The sequence below is a fragment of the Dendrobates tinctorius genome, unplaced genomic scaffold (genome assembly GCF_039654945.1).
Source record: "Dendrobates tinctorius isolate UK_male_01 unplaced genomic scaffold, ASM3965494v1 ptg000004l, whole genome shotgun sequence".
NCBI classification, from domain to species: Eukaryota; Metazoa; Chordata; class Amphibia; order Anura; family Dendrobatidae; genus Dendrobates; species Dendrobates tinctorius.
The window spans coordinates 13,392,852-13,417,500 of record NW_027361672.1 but is presented as its reverse complement, the minus strand read 5'-3'; the positions used below and the strand labels follow the sequence as shown (position 1 = coordinate 13,417,500).

The 24,649-nt window shown below is 42.6% G+C and overlaps 1 protein-coding gene across 5 annotated transcripts in view; it reads left to right on the top strand.

Annotated features, from left to right (window-relative positions):
- Positions 1-18,526, top strand: part of ADNP2 (ADNP homeobox 2) — a 79,659-nt gene extending 61,133 nt beyond the window's left edge. For 3 of the 5 annotated variants that reach the window (XM_073566156.1, XM_073566157.1, XM_073566155.1), the window contains exons 3-4: positions 11,903-11,992; positions 13,999-18,526. In XM_073566156.1, coding sequence (XP_073422257.1) covers positions 11,903-11,992; positions 13,999-16,791 — 2,883 coding nt within the window. In that variant the 3' untranslated portion in view covers positions 16,792-18,526. The remainder of the gene's footprint in view (positions 1-11,902; positions 11,993-13,998) is intronic. The other 2 variants (XM_073566165.1, XM_073566161.1) reach the window with 1 other exon arrangement.
- Positions 18,527-24,649: the final 6,123 nt, after the last annotated feature.

Below are 24,649 nucleotides of genomic sequence, written 5' to 3'. Positions count from 1 at the left end.
GAATCACTTGGAGGTTCAAAGTTCTCACCACACATCTAGATAAGTTCCTTAAGGGGTCTAGTTTCCAAAATAGTGTCACTTGTGGGTTTTTTTTTTCACTGTTTAGACACATCAGGGGCTCTCCAAACGTGACATAGCGTCCAATCTCAATTCCAGCCAATTCTGAATTGAAAAAGTCAAACTGTGCTCCTTCCCTTCTAAGCTCTGCCCTGCGCCCAAACAGTGGTTTAACCCCACATATGGGGTATGGGCGTACTCAGGATAAATTGCACAACACATTTTGTGGTTAATTTTCTCTTTTAACACTTGTGAAAATAAAAAAAAAAATGGTTCTGGAGTGAATTTTTTGCAAAAAAAAAAAGTTAACGGTTAATTTTTTCCTTCTACATTGCTTCAGTTCCTGTGAAGCATGTAAAGGGTTAATAAACTTCTTGAATGTGGTTTTGAGCACCTTGAGGGGTCCAGTTTTTAGAATGGTGTCACTTTTGGGTATTTTCTGTTGTGTACACCCCTCACAATGACTTTAAATATGATGTGGTCCCTAAAAAAAAAAAAAAAAAAAAAAAAAAAGTTTTGTAAATTTTGTTGTAAAAATGAGAAATCGCTGGTCAACTTTTAACCCTTATAACATCCTAACAGAAATGTTTCCAAAATTGTGCTGATGTAAAGTAGACATGTGGGAAATGTTATTTATTAAGAAATTTGTGTGACATATCTCTGATTTAAGGGAATAAAAATTTAAAGTTTGAAAATTGCAGAATTTTCAACATTTTTGCCATATTTCCATTTTTTTCATAAATAACCACAAGTCATATGGAAGAAATTTTACCACTAACATTAAGTAAAAATGTCACGAAAAAACATCCGTTAAAGCGTTCCAGAGTTATAACCTCATAAAGTGACAGTGGTCAGATTTGTAAAAATTGGCCTGGTAGTTAAGCTGCAAAATGGCTCTGTTGTTAAGCCTCTTTCTGGCCATTCACAGGCCGCTACACAGGGCACCATTAGCAGTTTTAAAAAAAAAAAATGTCTGTGCCGAGAAAAACCTCAAATTGTGAAAGTGCTTAATTTTCATTTATTGATTTAAGCAGCGCTTTTTGTTCATGGAACTTTAAACATTTTGTAATCAATTTCTAAACCATTTTTCATGGAAATATTTTCTATGCAGAAAGAGAAAAAAATATTGTGACTGATGTTATTTCCCATCCTCTCTTGTAACTGCAGCAGAGTTGAACAAATGATTCATTCCGCATTGAAAGCATGCTGGCAGGTGTGAAATTCTGCCACAGGTTAGGTACATCAAATACCATGCACTAGAATCCAAATAATTTATTAATAACTTTAGCATATGATTTTCTAATATATAAGGTTGGTTTCACACTTGCTTTTTTATGCGCTGCGTTTTGTGCATAAATGCGCATGCATTTTCCCCCTATACTTAACATGGGTGCATAGTCATGCGTTTGTATGCGCATGCGGTTTTTTGTAATGTGCGCCCGGGCGCACATGCATCCTGTTGTATTTTTTGTGCGCCCGACCTGTCTAAAAAAAAACCCGCATGCGCACGAAATTCACCCAAAAACACATTATAGTCTATGGGTGCGCAGACGTGCGCATGGTCATGCGCACATCGGCGCAAAAAAAGCGTGCGTTTTTTGTGAAAACTGAAAACCATGCGCAAAAAACAAGAAAATGCATAAAAACTGCATGATGCGTTTTTATGCGCGTTTGCACTGCGCACGCAGCGCAAAAAAGCACAAGTGTGAAAGTAGCCTAATTAACTTGTAATGTCTTCACTTCCTGTTCCGTCCAGATGCGTCCGGATCCCAGAATTCTAAACAGCGGAAGTTCACCGACCGCCATATTGGGACACCCAAGTGATGGGTGTCTCAATATATAGAAACTGCTGGTGGTACCAGCCTCTTGCGCGGTACCACCAGCGGAACACCGTCGCCACACACACTGTACACAGCCTCTCACGCGGTACCACCAACGGAACACTGTCGCGAACACGACGCCATCGGGATCAGCCGGAAGATTCACTGATCGCCGCCATCTTTGTACAGGAGGAGCGCATGCGCAGTTTTAATGTGACTGCCGCTATCTGCACAAAGATGGTGGCAGTCTTATTTACTGCGCCTGCGCAAATTCTGCGCAGGCGCAGTGAATAATTCGGCTGATCCCTGCGGCAGATGCGCAACATGTACAGGCTGAGGAAGCCAGTCACATTAAAGGGGTTTTCCCCACGAGCAAAAGTTCATTAAAAAAATTCTCTGTCTGACCATGTACGGCGCATACCACATCTCCTGGGCAGGTGAGGAAGCAAAAAAAACTCTTGATCTGACTTCTGAGTCGGGGCTCCCTTTGGTAGTTGCTGCGGGTAGTGGAGCTGGCTATGTTGATGAAAGTCTATTACCTGAAGACGATGATTGGAAGTCAGGGGTTACAGACTGGGAGGATTTAAGTGAGCAAGCTTCCTTCAGTTGCCGCTGGTGATTTGGTTTCTCTTCTTGGGCATTGTGAAGTCTGCTTTTTCCCTTCCTTGGTCTTGCATCATTCAGATAAGTTATTTGTTTGCGGGAATCTTTTGCATTTGATATAGTTTTTGCCTTTCTCTGCTTTCTGCTTTACTGTGTGGGTTCAGCATTATTCCCTGCTGGGATTTGTGCTGGACCCCGCTCATGTCACAGCTTATGTCATTCTGTTCAGTATTGCTAATTCCCTATTATATTAGTATCTTTGCTTCCAGTTCACACCAGAATGCTGATCTACTGGTGGAGAGGTCGTGTAACCTCAGTGTTTTTGTATATCAGACGTGTTGGATTTATTTAGGGTTTTTGTGTGATTGCAGACAGTATCTTTTCTGTCCTATCTAGATAGTTTGGGCCCCATCATTTGCTCACTCTATTTTCTGCCTGCGTTTGTGCCTCATCTTGTCTCACCGACGATATATGCTTGGGGGCTATCTATTCTTTTGGGGTTCTACTCTGGGGCAGTTTAGTTTTCCCCTTTCTTGCTTTAGGCTTAGTTAACTCTTTGGCTGTGCCTAGGGTATTGTAGGCACGTCCCACGGCTAACGCTAGTTCTCTTGTTAGGTTTAGGGGTCTGCAATCCGCTCAGTTACCAATCTTTCTGGTTTCCTGGTTGCTTAGCTAATTCCCTGGTAATCCTCCTCGGTGACCGAATCATAACTGACATTACAGCAGGGGATGACAGAGGATTCATTTTGTGAGGTAAAATATTTCACTGACTGTTTTTAAACAATATTTTACCTCACAAAATGTGTCCTGCGATCTCCTGCTGTAATGTCAGTATTGTATTTTGTTTCCTCCCCTGCCCAGTAGCTGTGATATGTTCCATACACGGTCAGACACAGACAATTTTTAAAAAGAACTTTCGTTCGTGGGAAAACCCCTTTTAGGCTATGTGCCCACGATGCGATTTGTAAGCGTTTTTGCCGCGATTTTCGGCGCGAAAACGTTTAAAAATCGTGTCCAGAACGCACCCCATGCATTCCTATGGCATTTCGCACATGCTGTGCTAATGCTGCGCTTTTTTCCGCGGTGGAAACGCATCGCGGAAAAAATCGCAGCATGGTCATTCTTTTGTGCGAAATCGCAAAGAATTGCCGCGATTCTGCACCCATAGGAATGCATGAGAATCGCTTACTTCCCGCATGTGGCTATGCCCACCATGCGGGAAGTTAAGCGTCTCATGTGCGGTTGGTACCCACGGGGTGGAGGAGAGGAGACTGTCCTCCAGGCCCTGGGTGCCATACCCCTGTAAAAAAAAGAATAAAAAATAAAAAATCTGGGTATATGCGGCCTCAATAGTAAAAAGCTGCTCACACTTATCAAACACTGTTTGATGAGGAGTGTGACCAACCTGTCAATCACTTTCCAAGCGATGCTTCAAATCGCTTGGAAAGTGCTTAAGAAAATCGCGCGGAAAAAAACGCACGATTTCTGGGAAGGAGTCCGGTTTTTAGTGTGCGTTTTAACACGCAACGTGGGCACATAGCCTAAAAAACAAATATCAATTCCAACATAAAAAGAAATACCAAGAATATACCATCAAAGAAAAGGACGGCTATAATAATAATCTTTATTTTTATATAGCGCTAACATATTCCGCAGCACTTTACAGTTTGCACACATTTTCATCACTGTCCCCGATGAGGCTCACAATCTATATTCCCTATCAGTATGTCTCTGGAGTGTGGGAGGAAACCGGAGTGCCCGGAGGAAACCCACGCAAACACGGGGAGAACATACAAACTCCTTGCAGATGTTGTCCTTGGTGGGGCTAACCACTGAGCCACCGTACTGCCCATATCCAAGTTACTGCATAAACATGACAAGGGGGATAGCGCATGGGGTAGACAGGTCAAAGAAGAGACCACAGACGGGAGAAGTCAGAGCATGGGGAAAGAGAGAATGGATAGGTGGGGAGAGATTCTCAACGCTGCAAAGCCTGCCCCCATTGTGACACTACTGCCCTCCCGATGCGGTAGCATCGGGCCTCTATCTAGTATTTACATACACAGACATGATTGTGGTCAACTGAAGAGTTGTCATTACAGTCAGTGACCTGCTGAAGGTCCCCATAACGGCCTGCTTGGTCCTTCTGTGAGTGGACTTCATAAATGTCTTTTTTTACTATTCTACCACAATACAATGGTATTGCAGTATATGTTAAATGCGGAAAAGGAAGTCGAAATGCAAGAATGGTTTTTTTTTTTTTTTTTTGTCCTTGTACTGCCTATAAAAAATCGAATAAAAATGGGTCAAAATGTATATTCCAAAATATCAATAAGGTCTCATTGAGACTTCCATAATGCATGTATATGTTCTTTCCGTGCACAATTTTTTTTTATTTTTTTTTAAACTACTAAAATATGAAACAAAACCTTATAAGTTTGAGATCACCATACTTCTAACCTAAATAATCATACTGCCAGGTAATTTTGACCATATATAATGAATGCTGTAAAAGCAACCCACCCCCAACAAAAATTTGGGAATTGCATATTTTTTCACCGTTTTATCAAACTCAAATTTTTCCCCCACATTTTTTAAATGTATTTGATGGTAAAGTGAGTAGTGTCATGCAAAACTACAATACACTGTGACCTAAAAGGTTCTTGGAAGAAAAATGAAAGCTCAGAAACTGAAAATTTCCCAGTCATGAAGAGGTCACTATTCGAACACCATTGGGACCTTGCAACCAACAAAAGGTGGCAAACTATCAAAATAAACCTATAGTCCTATATCATTATGGTGGACCACATAATTTATAAAGCATCGGCAACACTGCAGTTTAAGGAGTAAGGGCCCCGTCACACATAGCAATCTCGCTAGCGAGATCGCTGCTGAGTCACAACTTTTGTGACACAACAGCGATCTCACCAGCGAGATCGCTGTGTGTGACAGCGATCAGCGACCGGCCCCCCTGCCAGTATCGCTGCAGGAAAGGCCAGGACTTTTTTTTTGGTCGCTGGTCTCCCGCTGGCCAGTACGCATCGCTGCGTGTGACAGGCGGGAGACCAGCGATCAGCTGTAAAATTAAAAAAAAAAATAAAAAATATATTGTTATTCTCACCTTCCGGCGTCCTGCGCAGTCTTCCCGCCTCTCTCCACGCTCCTGGTCCCAGTAATCCTTTGCAAGAATGACAGCGAGACTTCGCGATCCCGCGAGAACGGACGTCATCGCTGTAATTCTCACAAAGGATTACTGGGACCGGAGCGTGGAGAGAGGCGGGAAGACTGCGCGGGACGTCGGAAGGTGAGAATAACAATATTTTTTTATTTTAATTCTATTTTTGACATAAATATGGCATCAGCGCTAACTAATACAGCGCTTCGCTGTGCTAATCGCTGGTGAAGCGGTCTGTTTGACAGCTCACCAGCGATCACATAGCGACTTACCAGCGATCCTGACACGTTGATATCGTTGTCGGGATCGCTGGTAAGTCGCTGTGTGTGACTCCAGCTTAAGGCTGGTTTCAGACTTGCGTTGAGGAGGGCTGCGGTCGCCGCACACATCAAATCGCCGCATGCGGACGCATCCGCATGCAACACATGTCCCTGCGTACCCAACGCAGGGAAACGCTGGACGCATGCGGCAGTAGGCGGAGCTTCATGGAGGAAGAAAGGAGGAAGTAGGCTGCCATCCGCAGCCCTCCTCACCGCAAGTGTGAAACTAGCCTAACCACCTTTTTTAATTTTTATTTAATAAGTCGATAGTGCACTTGAAAATAAACAATTTTGTAATGTTTTTGGAGAAATCTGCTTCTTTCTCTACCTGGAGTGATCATTCATATTGCTTTCATGGGTAAAATCTGTACTTAGTAAGGACAAACCTTTGCATTACCGAGATAGGTGATGACCGTGGTGCTTTTAAAATTCTGTGGCAGGGGAGGAGCTGGAGGCAGACGCAGGCTTTCTGCTGCAAGTTCACATGAAAACGATCGTTGCTGCTCTCCATAGAACTTTATGTAACCTCAGTAATTGGAAAGTTTGTCTTCACTGAAGACCATTTTACCCATGAGTTGAGAATGTTCAGTCCTGGCAGAGAAGTAAGCAAATTTCGCTGATAACATTTGTTACAAAGTTGCTTATTTTTATGGGTACTATTGATTTATGAAAAAAAAATCAACTGCCAGTTACTCTTTAAACAAATCAAATTAATTTCCGAGGGTTATTTAAAAAAAAAAAAAAAAAAAATGAACCAAAATAAATTAACAATATTGCTGGAGCACTAAAACATGTCCATAAGTTATAATCTCTTCCCGAAGGGATGGCTGCTATTCTTATGCTGCACTTTTCAGTACCCCTGCACATATTTTGTATTATCACTTCATTAGGTGGCTTGAAGTGGACTGTGTATAGAAAAGTTTAGGATACCATAATGGGCATAGTGGCACTGCCCTGGTTGAAGACTGTGACAGAAAAGTAGAGTTGTTGCCATTTTTGTTAGCGTACATTGTATAGTGAGCAACCAGCAAAAATGAGAAATGATACTTCTTGGATATCGGTCAGACTCCTCTCTCACATCCAAACCAGATCTCACACTTTGCACTGACGAGGGGCAGTACCCCGAAACACAGTGTCTGCAAATTGAGATTCTGGCTTGCTTGGCTTTTATCCTAAGTCATGTAACAAAGCTCGTTAAAGGGTCGACATTGACTTTTAGGATTGCTACTTTCAATAGGTGGCACTAGAGTTCTAGTCCACTTCCTCTCTGAAGAGACAATTTGCATAATTAGCAAGGGTAATTAGCTTGCAGAATACTAGTGTTTTCCAAGCGATCTGTAGCATCGCTTGGAAAACTGACAGGTTGGTCACACTCGTCAAGCATAGTAAAAGGATGTAAAAAAAAAAAATAAATGTTATTCTCACCTTCCGACAGCCCCCGATCTGCTGTGCGGCGCTCCCGGCATCTTCCAGTCCCAGTAATGCTTTGCGCGAAGGACCTGCAATGACGTCATCGCGGTCATTCGCGCAAAGCATTACTGGGACCGGAAGATGCCGGGAACGTGGTGAAAGGCGGGAAGGACTCCGGTGGCCGTCGGAAGGTGAGAATAACAATATTTTTTTATTTTTATTCTATTTTTTACAGGCTTATGGTACCCAGGGCCTGGAGGAGATTCTTTCCTCCCCCAGACCCTGGGTACCATCCGCTCCTGAAGCGCTCACTTCACGCATGGTGGGCATAGCCACATGCGAAAAATGAGCGTTTCACTGCAATCTTATGGCAGCAGAATCCCCGCGATTCCGCAAAAAGAATGAGCATACTGCGGATTTTTCCGCTATGCGATTCCGCAGCGGAAAAATCCACAGCATTAGCACAGCATTGCGCAATCCCATAGGATTGCATGGGATGCGGGTTTTTGCGGCGATTCCACTCGTAAAAAAGCGCCGCGAAAACGCAAAAAAAAGCTACGTGTGAACACAGCCTAAGATGCACTTTTTTCCTCCCAAAATGGGGGGTGCATCTTACAGTCTGGATTAGAGTTGAGCGAAACAGGTCGGTTAGATTCAAAAGTCGCCGACTTTCGCCAAAGTCGGGTTTCATGAAACGAAACCCGACCACAGTGTGAAGTCGGCCATGCGGTCGGCGACCCAAGCACCAAAGTCGGGTTTCGCCAAATGCTTGCACGTGACTTTTCTCAGCCAATGAGAGAAGCGTAGTGTATCGGGAGCGTAGTGGGAGAGGAAAGAGAGAGAAGAGAGATTTCGCTGCCTCTGGGGTTAAAATTCATGCCAGGTGTGTTTACAGTCCTCCACTCACTGCCGACTTTTCTCCCCATTGACTTGCATTGGGTTTCATGTTTCACGACTTTTACCATATAGTCGGCCGATTTCGTTCGACTCTACTTTTGAGAAAGTCGGGTTTCATGAAACCCGACTCAACCCTAAAAAAGGCAAAGTCGCTCATCTCTAGTCTGGATGTACAGACTCTGGCTGAGGTGGGGGAGTGGTTTCGGCGGAGCAGCGGGTCACAGAGGCAGGAGCCAGCCGCTCTGGCTAACGCCTGTGCCCGCTGCTAAAGAGAAATGAATATTCACTGCACTCCATGCTTATGGCTGTAGAGGGCAATGAATATTCATTTCTTTTTGGCATCCTGGTATGACTGGTCCCATCCTTATTTTGGTATGATTGGCCCCATCCTGGTATGCATGGGCCCCATCAGAAAAGCTCCTCTGCTCCCTCGCCGTGTCCTGCTCCGTTGCCAGCAACTGATTAATGTTTGAAAGCTGCACATGGCAGGGACGTCATGTGCTGCTCACAAGCGGAGCACAGCTGCCAGAATACTCATCAGGACTTCATAGTAGAGTGCAGTGAGCATTCATTGCTCTTCAGTAGAGCGCAGTGTCAGCCGGATCCTGGCAGCAGCAGGAAGCTGGTGGCTGACATTGTGCACTACTGAAGAACAACGAATGCTCTCTGCAATGAACTGTCCCGGTGAGTATTCTGGCAGCTGTGCTCTGCTTGTGAGCAGCGCATGACGTCCCTGCCATGTGCTGCTTACAAGTATTAATCAGCTGCTGGCAACGGAGCAGGACACTGGGAGGGAGTGGAGGAAGAAGGTAAGTGTAATAGTCCTTTTCTTTTTTTATAATCTTTTCTGATGGGATCATGCATACCAGGACCAGGATGGGACCATGAATACTAGGAATGCAATGGGGACCAATCATACCAGGATAAGGATAGGGCCCTGCATATCAGTATAGGGATGATGGCGATCATTCCTGTCAGGAGAATGATGAGGGGGACCATTCCATTTTTTGCTTCAGTTTTTTTTCCCCTAATTTCCTCCTCTAAAACCTAGATGCGTCTTATGGTCCGATGCGTCTTATAGTCCGACAGATACGGTACCTGCTGACAGATTCTCTTTAAACTGTTGTTCTCAAGTTATTTTGCAATTTAATTGTAGTTTAAGGTCCACTCAGTTGGCAAAAATTGAAGGTTTTTTTTTATTGTTTACTGCTTGTTGTCTAGGTTACCCGCCACTTCAGTAGTTAATCAGTGGTGGCCTGTTAGCAAGTCATGCAGTGCTTACAAGCTCTTTCGAATAGAGCTTGTAAGCATTGCTCTGAAGCGGTCTGGATTTGGCTTCTCTGAAGCTGCAAGGAAATGGCTGCCTCTGCAGCATCCAAGATATATTGCTGGTTCGAACTGTCAGTCAAGTATGGGCACAGTGCGCCCCTCACCCTTTCACTTCTCCCAACGTGAATAAAGCCTCTCCTGCAAGCTACCACAAGATAACCCATCTAAACAAAAGCCTAATAGTGTCTGAATGATTAAAGACTAATTATCATTTAAATTTGTAATGACAAAATGCACACCTGGTGGAGAAAGGCTGAATTGGATGGACCTAGGTCTTCTTTCAACCTATGTATCTATGCACAGGTCCATCTCACAAAATTAGAATCTCATCAGGAATTAATTTATTTCAGTTCTTCAATACAAAAAGTGAAACTCATATATATTACAGGCAGAGTGATGCCTTTCAATTATGTATTTCTGTTAATGTTGGTGATTATGGCTAACAGCCAATGAAAATCCAACACTTGAAATAGATCACTCTGTAATGGCTCTATATAATGAGTTTCACTTTTTTGTATTGGAGACCTGAAATTAACTTTTTGATATTCTAATTTTGTGAGATGCACCTGTAGTACGTGTGAAAATAAGAAACTGTGTAATATCTGATCATATATCTGCTTCTCTCACCTCCTGGACTGGTCCTTTATTATCAAAATTCTGTATTTCGTGAAGACACTGACTTTCCTATTACCAAGATGGATGGCAGCTGCTACTGATACAGTTCTATGTAGACAGGAGGAAAGAGGAACTAGAGGCTGAGCTCCACCCTCACATCTACATACAATCTTATTAGCAACAGTCATCCCTTATCTCAGTAATGTAATAATTTGTCTTCACTGAATACAGATTTTATTTGTGAATTGAAAATTTTGAAAATGGGTGATCAGTGGGTTAGCACTGCAACTTTTCAGCGCTGGAGTCCTGGGTTCGAATCCCACCAAGGACAACATCTGCAAGGAGTTTGTATGTTCGCCCTGTGTTTGCGTGGGTTTCCTCCAGGTACTCCGGTTTCCTCCCACATTCCAAAGACATACTGATAGGGAATTTATATTGTGAGCTCTGTCGGGGAAAGTGATAATGTGTGCAAACTGTAAAGCGCTGCAGAATGTTAGCGCTATATAAAAATAAAAGATTATTATCAGTCCAGGCGGAGGAAAAAAGTAGATTTTTCTGAGATGTTTTGCGTTTCTTATTTTCATGTGTACTGTTGCTTTATTAAATACCGTAAGTTAAAATGATGTTTACTCTGAGTTGTCCAGGATTTAAAAAAAAAAAAACAAAAAAAAAAAACCCAAACCTAATGTTGCAGCCTAGCCTCAATTATATACCAGACACAGAGCCCTTCTTATAATATGGGAGGAACCTGTCCTTTGGGTAGTGATGTCTGTAGAAACATTAACTCTTAACACAGATTTTCTAGCTTCTGCTTGTAACTTGCAATACTAAGAGCCCTGTAGTGAGTGTTCTGTGCAGTCATGGCAGATCACCTAAAATTTATCATTGTTGTAATCACAAGCCACGTTAGTACTGGTGCCCACCATAGAAGTGCCTGATGTAGCATGATACACTAAGGACACACAAGGCTAAGGGCGCCGTCACACATAGCAACTCGCCAGCGATTCCGACAATGATATCAACTTGTCAGTATCGCTGGTGTCGCTACATGATCGCTGGTGAGCTGCCAAACAGGCAGCTTCACCAGCGATCAGCACCAGCGACGACGAGCGCTCGCGTCGCTGTGTACTTTAGATACCAGCGTGCTGGTGCAGGGAGCTGGTAACCAAGGTGCTGCGCATAGAAACCCGCTGTTTACCTTGGTTACCAGCTCCCTGCACCAGCGCGCTGGTAACTAAGGTACACAGAGGGTTTCTAAGCGCTGCGCTTAGAAACCCGCTGTTTACCTTAGTTACAAGCTCCTGATCGCTGGTCTCCCGCCTGCCACACGCAGCGATGCGTGCTGGCCAGCGGGAGACCAACGATCAAAAAAATGTCCACCCCTTTCCACAATGATCAGATACCCGGCAGGGGGGCCGGTCGCTGATAGGTTTCACACACAGCGATCTCGCTGGTGAGATCACTGTTGCGTCACAAAACTTGTGACTCGGCAGCGATCTCGCTAGCATTAATGTATGTCTGTGTGTGACGGGGGCTTAAGGCTGAAAGATTGTGCAGAAATGACTTGGTGTATGGGCTTCTTCCAGACGTGCATGAGTTATTTATCTGGAGCCACAGTAATGCTTGCAATACATCAAAAGCAAGTATCAAAACATATTCTTTTGTTTGTTTTTTAGGAAATCAACACTTATAATCCAGGAGATACACATTTTTCCAGTACATCATGGGAGGATGTCTCGCTTTGGGAATCTATTGGACGCAGAAATGTATGTCTAACACTAGCTGTTGGAAAATAGAGTAGAACAGGTTTCTATCAGTATTCTGGTCTGTCACATATGCACAGCTAAGGATTTGCTGGAGGTAGAATTGTGACTATAATCTCATTTTCTACAAGGTTCCTGTTCATTTTTTTTTATTATTTTTTTACACCTGTTACACAGCATACATTTTGATTAAAAAAAAAACAAACCCTATTTGTATATAAGGTAGTGTCTGTTTTGTGTCATAATTGCAGCTATAATGTTGCCTTTAAGAGAAGGTCTTCCATATGCAAGCTGTATATTACTAGTATTTAAGCTTCATCCAAAGGAAACCTTGAGCCTTTTCGAAAATTCTAATTCATATCCTCCCTTGATGTCACTGCCTTGTGTAGTTTTTAATACATTTGCTCTTTTTCTGTTTTTCTTTATGAAAGACTTTATTAAAGCAAATATTGTGTACATTCAGCTATTCTCTGGCTTCAGCTGCATGTCATTCTGGAACTGCCCTAGTCTTTCATACACACAAGCAACCATTTCTTCCCTGTTCTTTACTTTCACAGACTACATAAAATGGGGGATTGGATCTAGTTCTGGCACTCTTACATTCGCACTAGTGATGGGCGAACATGCTCGGATAACATCTTATGTGAGCCTGCTCTGGTGTTATCCGAGCATCTTGTAGTGCTCATATATTATGTTCGAGTCACTGCGGGTGCATGCTTTGTGGCTGTTAGACAGCCTCAACATATGCAGGGATTACCTAACAGCCACAAAGCATGCACCCGCAGGGAGGCTTACATAATGTACGAGCACGCCCAGATGCTCGGAGAACGCCAGAGCGTGCTTTTATCCAAGCTTGTTCGCTCATCACTAGTTAGCACCCTAAGAATTAAGTTAGTGGTTGGAGTTGTTAAGGTGACCTTACATGTTAACCAGCTGTTGGCTTGTTAAGCTGATAGCTATTCCTTCCAATTCTTTTTTCCTCACGCTCACAAGTGTTCTCAATGTGGAGAAGTCCTTGAGCCACCTGATGGCATGGCAGCTCATCTATGAGAAGGGATTGGACATGTTCATATTCAAGATGTCTAATCTCCCCCCATATCTGATGAGCAAACATTGGCTAATGCACATTAGATTAGATAGTTGGCCAGTTTTGCTGAAATTGGCAGGTATGATTTGACATTAGTCAAATATCTATGGCCACATTTGTGTAACTTTACCTTGTGGACAGGGGTGATATGCAGCATGTGATACAATATGGACAGTCTAGATAAATGTATATAAGAACACTGCATGATGGGTATATTTGATAATATACGTACGTTTGGGCACAATACATACGAAAATGATATAACCTAAAAGTTAGCCCAGCCAGCCCTTGTGGTGTAAAGCATTAAATGCATTGTGCATGTGTTAGCAGAGGGACAAATGCAAACTGGGTTAGTCCAGCTCATCTTAGTTGAGGCTTTCCATAATTTTCAGCACTGAATTGCTACTCCTGCCCCTTTTGGCCAAAGACTGCATAACAAATAGAAGATTTTCCAGACAATTCTTGATTAAAATTTTTTGAAAACTTTTATTCCATATTGCTAAAATTTGCCCTCATAATAAATCCAAGCTTAATTTAGTTTCCTTTGCTTTTTTAGACTAAAAATAGTCATTAATAATGGATGAGCAGCGTTTTGAACCTACAAACACACAACAATGAGTTATGGTGTGTTGTATTGCTCAGAGCGACATCCACAATCCAGCTAAAAATGAAGACATTCATAAGTCCAAACACTGAACAAGCAGGTTGTACTAGCAGGATTTCTCAGGATTTGTGAATGTAGCTGTGGATGATACATGATATGTTGTAACTCAAGATCGGCACATGAGGTGTAACTGCGTATACATTGCTTTTCACATAATGCAAATTCAGTATTTTTAATCATGTAGTATTATAAAATACAGAAACCTTATATACTCATCTTAAGAGTTCTTCTGTTTTTTTTTTGTTTTTTTTTTTACAGGGTTACAGATCGAAACCGTTCTGCTGTAGTCTCTGCAAATTCTCAACTAGACTGGTCTCTTCGTTCAAAAGTCATCTTCAACGCTATCATGAAGATGAGAAAGACCAGGAACTTATGTCTGCCTGTCCAAGCTGCCCATTCACATCACAGACAAAGAACGTTTTAAAGCACATGCGAATATTTCACTCTAGTGTTCGTAAGGTTCAGTCTGTTGGTGCAAAAGAGAGTCCAAATATAAAGCATCAAAATATAAAGCATCAAAATCTAAAGAGTCCAAATATAATAAGCTCAGTCAGATTTTCATGTAGAAAATGTAACTATACTGACATGCTCTATTATAGTCTGAAAAAACATGTTCTTTTGACCCATTATCAAGCTGAACTTCAAAATTATTTTGGGGAGAAATCTGAAGAGGAACTCCAACACTCTCCTGCATTCAAGATCAGTCCCGATAGTAGATACTATTGCAAAAAATGTACATGCGTTAATGGTAATCGTGATGCTTTGATGTACCACATTTTAACATCTGATAAGCACAGAGATCTGGAAGTTAAGCTTAGAACTGACATTTGTGATCTTAGCAGACCACATGCTAGACGACCATACAAAAAGTATCTAAGTTCCTCAGTAGCTCTTTGCCCTAAACCACCACTGAAGGTGCCAAATGCCACACCTGTAACCCCTTCAATCACTGAAGGTGTAAAGGCAACTTCTCTTCCTCAAAATGGTCCTAATACTCCTTTATTGGGGGCACCCAATCCCATCATCCAGAAAGTTGAACCAGTAACTACGGTCTCTGATCCTGCTGGGGGTTTGAGCCAGCAAATATCTACTACAGTTGCTCCTTCTGCTCAGGTTGGGTTTGTTAATGCACAATTTCCACAAAACCAGAACATTGCCCTTCAAGCATCCCTTCCTCAATCTGTCTTCCTGTCTCCAAGATTTCCTTTGAACCAGCAAGTTACTGCTACAGTCCTTCCTTCAGGTGGTCAGGTTATCACTGGTACCCAGGCTGGTGTGAAAAATGCTGTTCTGCCAATTAACCAAACTTTGGCTTTAACCTGTCCACAGAGTTTGCAGTCTGCTCTGTTGACTATGAATCCAGGTGTGAGTCCTACGGTTTTTCCTGTAAATCAGTCAGTAACACCTAACAATGTTGTAGGGAGTCCAGCTGGCATTCCACAAATCCTTACTGCCCCCTTACTTAGACAGCTGATTCCAACAGGAAAGCAAGTAAATGGCATACCAACATACACACTCGCTCCCATCTCGGTAACCCTACCAGTTGCTCCTTGTGCTATACCTACCGTTTCTCCACCAAAAGTGCCAGTTCAGTTGTCTCAGCCTGATAAAGTGATGCCGGTTTCAAGTTCTCCAGCTACTGCGCCATCTCCTCCCGTTGTGCAGCCTGCACAAACTAAAACACAGAAGCCTGCCAAGCCTACTGTTGGAAAAAGTCCAGTTGCCTCAGCTGCTTTAGGCAAGGAGGCTAAACAGTGGAAGACGTGCCCTGTTTGCAATGAACTCTTTCCTTCTAATGTGTATGAGGTACACATGCAGATCGCTCATATAAAACCAGATAATAAACCAACCAACAAACCAAAAGAATCAGCAAATGAGGCAAAGGGACCTGTAGTCATAGCTGCTCATGCTTCATTTTTGAAAGTCCTGAAAGACAATTCAATTAGATGTGTTACCTGCAAGACATTTGCTCATGAAGACGAGGTGTTAAAACACTTACTTATGCATGGCATGGTATGCCTGTTCTGCAAGGCCGTTTTCTACGAACTAAGAAACTTCGTCTATCATATGAAAATTTTACATGTGAACAAAAAGAAGGTGCATAATGATTTTCTCAAGAAACGTATTGACATATCACGTGATGCTAATAATGATGTACTGTTTACTCATTTTGACTTCACCTTTAATGTGTCTAGAGAACAGCTTGGGGACCGAGACATGCACCTTGCTGTGGTTACTGGAGTCAACGCCAACACAGCTACTCCACTTTATATCAAAATTCAGTGTAAACCAGAGAGTGGTACAGAACGTCAGCAAGAATCTAAATGTTCATTCTGCAACACTGCGTTGTCAAAGTCTGAGGTATATGAGACCCATCTGAAAGAAAAGCATCATATAATGCCCACCGTGCATACAATATTAAAGACTCCGGCTTATAAGTGCATCCATTGCTGTGGGGTTTATACTGGCACTGTGACTTTGTCGGCCATTTCTGTTCATCTTCAGCGTTGTCGCAATGCACCAAAAAATAGTACCTCTGGAGAAGAGTTGGTTCCTGAAGCTAATGGTGAGCCTAAGCAGAAGGGAAGCGAGAATACAAAACCAAAATGCAGTACTACTGGTGATACTCCAAGAGCCTCAAATGAGTATCGGAACAATTACAAGACTGGTCCCAACGCTTCGAAAGACATGGTGCCTTTTAAGAGGAGGAGGCAAGATATTAAACCTGATCCTTCAGAGTCTCTAGAAGCTTTGCTATCTCTTGATATGCTTGAGTTGACTCCAGATTCTAACGCGACGGCGTCTAATGAATCGAAGAAAGAGTTTTTGTCAAAGTATTTCCACAAGAAGCCATACCCTAGCAAGAAAGAAATAGAGTTGCTGTCTGTTGTACTTGAAATGTGGAAAAGTGATGTGGCCTCATTTTTTGGTACAAAGCGTTATGTATGCCTAAAATTTCTCCGAAATCACAAACAGAGAGTATTACTCGGATTTAAAATGGCTGAGCTTAAGCAAGTGCAACATGATGTAGAATTGCAGGAAGACTATTAAAGGCATTACTAGTTGGCACAGGCGGCAGTGGTTAGCATTCCTATGTCTTTTATAACTTCACATAAAGAGCTTGAGGGAATTGTGGCCGTTTCTATGTCAAGGCTTTTGTCAGTTTTCTAATGTTTTGGGTCTGCACCTTCTAGGTGACCTCTATACAAGTCCGTGTCTATAGGAAAGTTCAATACTCTAGATATTCTTTTTCTTTCCCATTTTGTCTATTTCAGTACATTCTGATTTTAAGAGTAACTTTTCATATTTTTTTTTATCCGTGTAGTTTGGAATAAAAACTTTTGACAGTTGTCAAAATGTGTACATAACCGAGACCAGGTGACTGATGGCTAAAATGCATGGTGTACATCTGTGGTCCCCAACCTTTCTTCCCTTGAGCCACATTCAGTTATTGTCACGCCACCATAGTGAAATACAAAGGGCCTAATCACCCTTTCCCACCGAAAGCACCTTGTGCCACCCTCCCTAGTATATGGTACACGGTACTTCCACACCCACTGCTCTATTCACATCAAGCACACTCACCACATGGTTTCATCTAGCTTCAAGCACCGCTTTAATTGGCAGAATCCTTGCATTTACAGCTTACCATCCTTGATCTCCAGTTTGTGTGTGTGTGTGTGTGTGTATGTATATATATATATATATATATATCCAGATTTGCTCTTCTGTGCAGGGCTACTCACAAGTCATAATATGGAACCCTTCTCTTCAAAGCTGTTTGCTAGACCTGGTGCTAATGCCCCCAGCTGACAGCCACGAGCCAACCATCATGGTCCTGTGAGCCACATATGGCTTCTGAGCCATAGGTTGGGGACTCCTGGTGTACACCTTCAGTGGTTTTTGCTATGCAGTGATGTGTAAGGTGCTGTATGTCACATGATCTGCACATGTCTATTGAAGATAGTGCCTACAGCACATACTGATAGCCTGGAGTGCAGCATGTGTGTCTGTGGCTTTGTTTCACACAGTAATTGCTTATAGGGGTTGTCCAGCCATTGAAAAAAAAAAATGTTTAAACCACTTTAATGTAAAAAAAAAAAAAATCTTTCGTTAAGACTTCAACGCATCCCCACAGTGGTCAAGTTGATAGGTTGGCAGGTATCTGCTGCTGAGAAGTGTCACAACTGAAGTGATGGGTGATAAAGTGAGTATGGTCTTTTTTTGGCTCGATAAGCCCTTAAGCTTCTTGCACATGAAACTGGCAGTATACTTCTATAACCAATGTTAAGAGACCTCCTTGTGCTGCTGTATGGTGTGGTTCTCCCTCCTCTCCCCTCATCCTCTGTATAAAAACAGGGCGCTGCCCGTGAATATACATTATCTATTGGTAGCTGGTTGAACATGTCCTGGACTAAGCCTTGTAACATCTCTAAAAATGGCATTAGAATCGTAAGTAAATTCATCTACATACTGGGTGGAGCATTATTTCTGCATCATTTTGGGTGTACGTAACACCTTTTTTTTTTTTTTTCCAGTATGGAAATTCTAATTCCAATTTCTGCAATTTTAGTTTTTAATCTGTGATATAGGACACTTTTATATACATATATAAATATAATATAATTTATTAGTAACTGGGAAATCAGGAACCCCTAGTTGTAGAATATGCATCTATGGTGCCAGTTGGGCTCCCTCATTTCTACTATTCTGTAGTTGTTCAAGGATAATGTTACTTTGGCCAATTTTGGATTTGCATTTGTTTAAAATAAACATATAAAACCTTTCCATGAATGTTTATTTGATATTTCATTGCAAACTTCTTTTTTCATAAATTATGCACAACTCGTCTCTCACTCATAACTTTGATGTTCGCACTAGTAGGTAATACTGAAAACTACAGTCCAGCATGATTTGTAACACCCTTTTTCTACATTGATTTCTGAGAAGCCCATCCCTTGTCACTAAAAACCGCAATTTCCTTTCTGTTGCAGACTGATACCGTAACTATATTGTATGAGTTGCTTTATCTTTAGACACACTGCAATAACCAGAAATGCTTCCAGTGGATGTATTGGACAGATTGATATATACAGTTGTGGCCAAAAGTGTTGACACCCCTGCAATTCTATCAGATAATACTCCGTTTCTTCCTGAAAATGATTGCAAACACAAATTCTTTGGTATTATCTTCGTTTAATTTGTCTTAAATGAAAAAACACAAAAGAGAATGAAGCAAAAAGCAAAACATTGATCATTTCACACAAAACTCCAAAAATGGGCCAGACAAAAGTATTGGCACCCTCAGCCTAATACTTGGTTGCACAACCTTTAGCCAAAATAACTGCAACCAACCGCTTCCGGTAACCATCAATGAGTTTCTTACAATGCTCTGCTGGAATTTTAGACCATTCTTCTTTGGCAGACTGCTCCAGGTCCCTGATATTTGAAGGGTGCCTTCTCCAAACTGCCATTTTTAGATCTCTCCACAGGTGTTCTATGGGATTCAGGTCTGGACTCATTGCTGGCCACCTTAGAAGTCTCCAGTGCTTTCTCTCAAACCATTTTCTAGTGCTCTTTGAAGTGTGTTTTGGGTCATTGTCCTGCTGGAAGACCCATGACCTCTGAGGGAGACCCAGCTTTCTCACACTGGGCCCTATGCTGCAAAATTTGTTGGTTGTCTTCTGACTTCATAATGCCATGCACACGGTCAAGCAGTCCAGTGCCAGGGGCAGCAAAGCAACCCAAAAACATCAGCGAACCTCTGCCATGTTTGACTGTAGGGACCGTGTTCTTTTCTTTGAATGCCTCTTTTTCTCTCCTGTAAACTCTGTTGATGCCTTTGCCCAAAAAGCTCTACTTTTGTCTCATCTGACCAGAGAACATTCTTCCAAAACGTTTTAGGCTTTTTCAGGTAAGTTTTGGCAAACTCCAGCCTGGCTTTTTTATGTCTCGGGGTAAGAAGTTGGGTCTTCCTGGGTTTCCTACCATACAGTCCCTATTCATTCAGACGCCAACGGATAGTACGGGTTGACACTGTTGTACCCTCGGACTGCAGGGCAGCTTGAACTTGTTTGGATGTTAGTCGAGGTTCTTTATCCAACATCCGCACAATCTTGCGTTGAAATCTCTTGTCAATTTTTCTTTTCCGTCCACATCTAGGGAGGTTAGCCACAGTGCCATAGGCTTTAAACTTCTTGATGACACTTCCTCACAATTTGGTTTCTCAAGTCCTCAGACAGTTCTTTGGTCTTCTTTCTTTTCTCCATACTCAATGTGGTACACACAAGACACACAACTTTAATCCATGTCAGCTGGCTGCAAGTGTGATTTAGTTATTGCCAACACCTGTTAGGTGCCACAGGTAAGTTACAGGTGCTGTTAATTACACAAATTAGAGAAGCATCACTTTTCGAACAGTGCCAATACTTTTGTCCATCCTCTTTTTTTTTTTTTTTTTTTTTTTTTTTTTTTTTTTTGTTTGGTGTGGAATTATATCCAGTTTGGCTTTAGGACAATGCTTTTTGTGTTTTTTCATTTAAGACAAATTAAATGAAGATAATACCAAAGAATGTGTTTGCAATCATTTTCAGGAAGAAAATGAGTATTATCTGACAAAATTGCAGGGGTGTCAATACTTTTGGCCACAACTGTATATCAAAATAAGGTTTCCTCCATATGATCTTTGCAGTAATAGATGCCCTTTCAGCAAGACCAGGAATATATCATTAGGTTTTTGCTTTCTAATCTGAGGCCTAAATAAAAAAGGGACAGAACCTCGAATTCCAGTGCTGAGACACTTACTAGGTTTTTTTTTTTTTTTCCCTGCTTCAGCTCTGTGAAGTGGAGTCAGTCTGTATAAAATAGACTCCTAAAATGTACAGCTCTTCCAAATGTTCAGTTTGACTCTTCTCTTTATAGGTATATTTTTGAGTAAAATGTAAATTGTTCTTTTAGTCTATAAACTTCTGACAACATGTCTCCAAATTTCCAAGCAATACTTTTTTTTTTTTTTTTTTTTTTCCTGAAAAGGAGAAATGGTCAAAATTTAAAAAAAAACACAAAAACCCAGTGCTTTCAGACCTCAAATAATGCAAAGAAAACAAGTTCATAATCATTTCAAAACAACAATACTAATATTTTGTGGAGTAACCATGATTTTTAATCACAGGTTTCATGCGTCTTGGCATGCTTTCTCCCAGTCTTTCACACTGCTTCTGGTGAAAAAAATGTAAGCAGTTCATTCCAGAGGTTTTCAACGGGGTTCAGGGCTGGAGAATGGGCTGCCTATTACAAGATTTTGATGTGGTGGTCTCTTAATTTTTGCCAGAGCTGTATAATACATTTGGTACAGTAGTTCAATGCAGGATGTGCTGAATATATTTTCATAAGAATTTGGTAAAGTTATGAAATGTCCGATAAATGTCTGTTGTATTCCTGATCTAAGGATCTCTGCTTTTAGTTGAGATGAATCTATGCTGCACTTTATGTACTGTACATGCTCAGTAGTGAAGCTCCTCATTCAGTGCTGTTGTGTCGAAGTCGGGAGTCAGGGAAGTTGAGGAGACTGAGTCGGAGGTTTGGCTTACCCGACTCCACATCCCTGGTAGCTCTGCTAATCCTCTCAAAGATGGGCTGGATCTAACCCTACCTAGTTCTCCCTAAGGGAAAATAGCAGCACATACTAGTCCTATCTGCTTGGTTAACTAGCTTTTGCTAGTTTCAAACATGGCAATTGTGTATTTGTGAGAAAATGCCTATAGTGTGTTTTAATTACTAATTTAAAAAATTAAGGCAGCAGACATTAATTACATTGTAACGCAGAAGGCTAATAAATTTTAGGGACATCAATCTGTTAAGTTAGAAAGCATAAGTGATGGCGAATCAATTTTACCTGGGCTCATGTAAATGAAAGTGAAAACGGATGCACCACAGCTGCCACAGAAAGACAACACCCCAAAAAAGAAGTTTTGAAAGTGGTGACCTTCAACAGTTACTCTTTCCTTGTACTTCCTGATTTTTCGCTAGTGTTTTTTTAACTTTTATTTTTTGGATACAGTGCCAAGACATACAGAGATTAAAACAGGGTTATACTGAATACAAAACAACAATTTATTTATTAAAGATCAGGATATAGAAAAAACATAGCAAGAATTACTTAAGCCAATTGTAGCACGCCAGACCGAAAAGAACAAAAGCACAAAGAGAAGAGGGAAGAGAAAGGAATGGCAGTTTGAAAGAGTTCCCAGGTGAGGCCCAAGGAGTTCCCCAAAAACTTCAAATAGTCTTCTGACGCTCTAAATTTCATCTATACTGTGTAAACGATCATGAGACTTGTTAGGCTAAGTGCCCACATTGCAGAAATGCTGCGGAACTGTCTACAGTATTTCTGCAACTCCCTGTCACTGGTAAAAACGCATGTGGAATTCGCATGTGTTTTCCCGCAAAACAAGCGTTTTTAGCTTGCAGAATGCTTGACAAGTGTGACCAACTTTTTACCCTTGATACTGCCTATGCAGCATCAAGAGTAAAAGATATAATGATAAAAATATATACTTAACCTCCGTCGGCCCCCGAAGTCGTCTCGCCCCATATTGGTGCTGCTGGCAACTTCCATTCCCAGGGATGCATTGCAACAATGACCTCTGATGACGTAGCATCACGCGAGACTGCTACGTCATCAGAGGTCATTCGCGCAATGCATCCCTGGGTACGGAAGATGCTGACAGCGTGGCTGAGAGGCGGGAGGATTCCGGGGGCCGACAGGGTTAAGTATATACCGATTTTTTTTTTTCTATTTTTTACAGGAATATGGTACCCAGGGCCTGGAGGAGTGTCTCCTCCTTCAGACCCTGGATACCATCCGCACATGAAGCGCTCACTTTACATATGCTGGGCATAGCCACATGCATAAAGTGAGCGTTTCACTGCAATCCTATGGCGGCGTAATCACCGCGATTCCACAGAAATAATGAACATGCTGCGGATTTTACCGCTATGCGATGCCGCAGCAGTAAAATCCGCAGCATGGGCACAGCAACTGCAGAAACTCGTAGGATTGCATGGGGGTGCGTTTTATTAGTGTTTTTTAAGCATTTCCGCTGCGGTGGAAACGCATAAAAGACACAACGTGGGCACACAGCCTTAATGGAACTCATCTGCACAATTAATATCTTGTTTACTTTGAAGAACCAGAGGTAGATTGTTGGAGCAGTATTGTCTAAAGTAGGGGGGAGTGCACGCTCTCGCAGTTGCGATAAGATATCTTCATATCGAATTCCTGTAGGTTTTTTAAGGGAAAGTCAGTGATGGAGAAGAACAAGGGCCGGGTCCAGGTCTGAACTCAGGTTAGTGATTTTACGTATTGCTTGCTACAGCTTCACACAGAATGAAAGAGAAGCCTGCAAGACCAGAAAATATCCTTCATCACAGAAGTCCATCTACTTGGTCCAGTTGTACACATAGTGGTCAGAGAAGCTGGAGGAAGCATTTCCACATCCCCTTTCATATTCAATGTCTCCAACTTCATTTTCTTGCTGACAGCGGGGAAACTGCAAAGTCACAACAAAAGTTGATATTTGACCCCATCAGCGCAGGGCAGTCACTGGTCAGCAATGCCACCTCTCCAGCAGTTCTCCCATCTAGAATCATCAGACAATCAGTTCATTCACTTAGAATGCTGGTGGTGGGAGGGCTGGTGCTGCACTGTCTGGGCTCTGACATACATCATGAAACCTTTTTCCTGCCTGTAATGAAGTTTGGAAGGAAATCTGGTTCTAAAGGGCACAGGAACCATATTGTTGGCTGGTCTCCTGCTACTAACTCCTGGGATGAGAAACTCCACCCTGCCTGGAAGTCTGCGGACTGCCTCCTTTGGCCTCACTCAATGGTCCTCCGTGGCCACTCGCAAAGATCGCCACACACTGGACCTCATCTTCACCTGCCTCTGTTCCCTTACTAATCTCACCTCTCCCCGTCTGACCACAACCTACTGACATTCTCCCTCTACTCCTACTGACATCCCTCTATTCTCCTAGTGCGCAACCACCCACTCCACAAACACCCTCGCAGAAATCTTGAACACATCCCTTCTCCCTCTTAAGGTGGTTTCACATTAGCGTTTCAGGGCGCAGCGACGGCCTGCGCACTGCTGCGCCTCCTCCAGTAGCTCCGCCTACGTGCGCATGATGCTGCATGCGTCCTGCGTCCCCCATCTTTATCACTGGGGACGCAGGCGGTGCGCAGTATGTGTTTGGCGGCGCATGCGTCCTTTTGACGGTGCGCCGACCAGCGCCAAACGCAGCTTGTTGCAATTTGGTTGCGCTTGGCGCAACGTCAAAAGGACGCATGCGCCGCCAAACGCATACTGCGCACGGCCTGCGTCCCCTGTGATGAAGATAGGGGACGCTGGACGCATGCAGCGTCATGCGCCCGTAGGCGGAGCTACCGGAGGAGGGGCGGCCGTGCGCAGGCCATCGCTGCGCCCTGAACCGCTAATGTGAAACCACCCTTACAGACATAGATTCTTTACATGACAGATGCCGCTGCCACTTTATGTAACACCACAATAGCACAGCAAAACTCGTACAATCAACAGGCAACCCTGCCTGACCAAAGAACAGACAGGCTTCCAGGGTCACTGAGTGGAGTTGGAAGATATCCCGTTCTGCCGACCACTTTATCGCATACGAACAGTCCTTCGCCAGCTTCAAGTCCACGCTCACTGCCACAAAACAAACAGCTCTCATATCTTCCCTGTTTCACAACCCTAAACACCTTTTCAAAACTTTCAATTCTCTACTCCAGGGTTTCCCAACTCCAGTTCTCAAGGCACACCAACAGATCATGTTTTCAGGATTTCCTTTGTATTGCACAGGTGAAGCAATTATCACCTGAGCAATACTAAGAA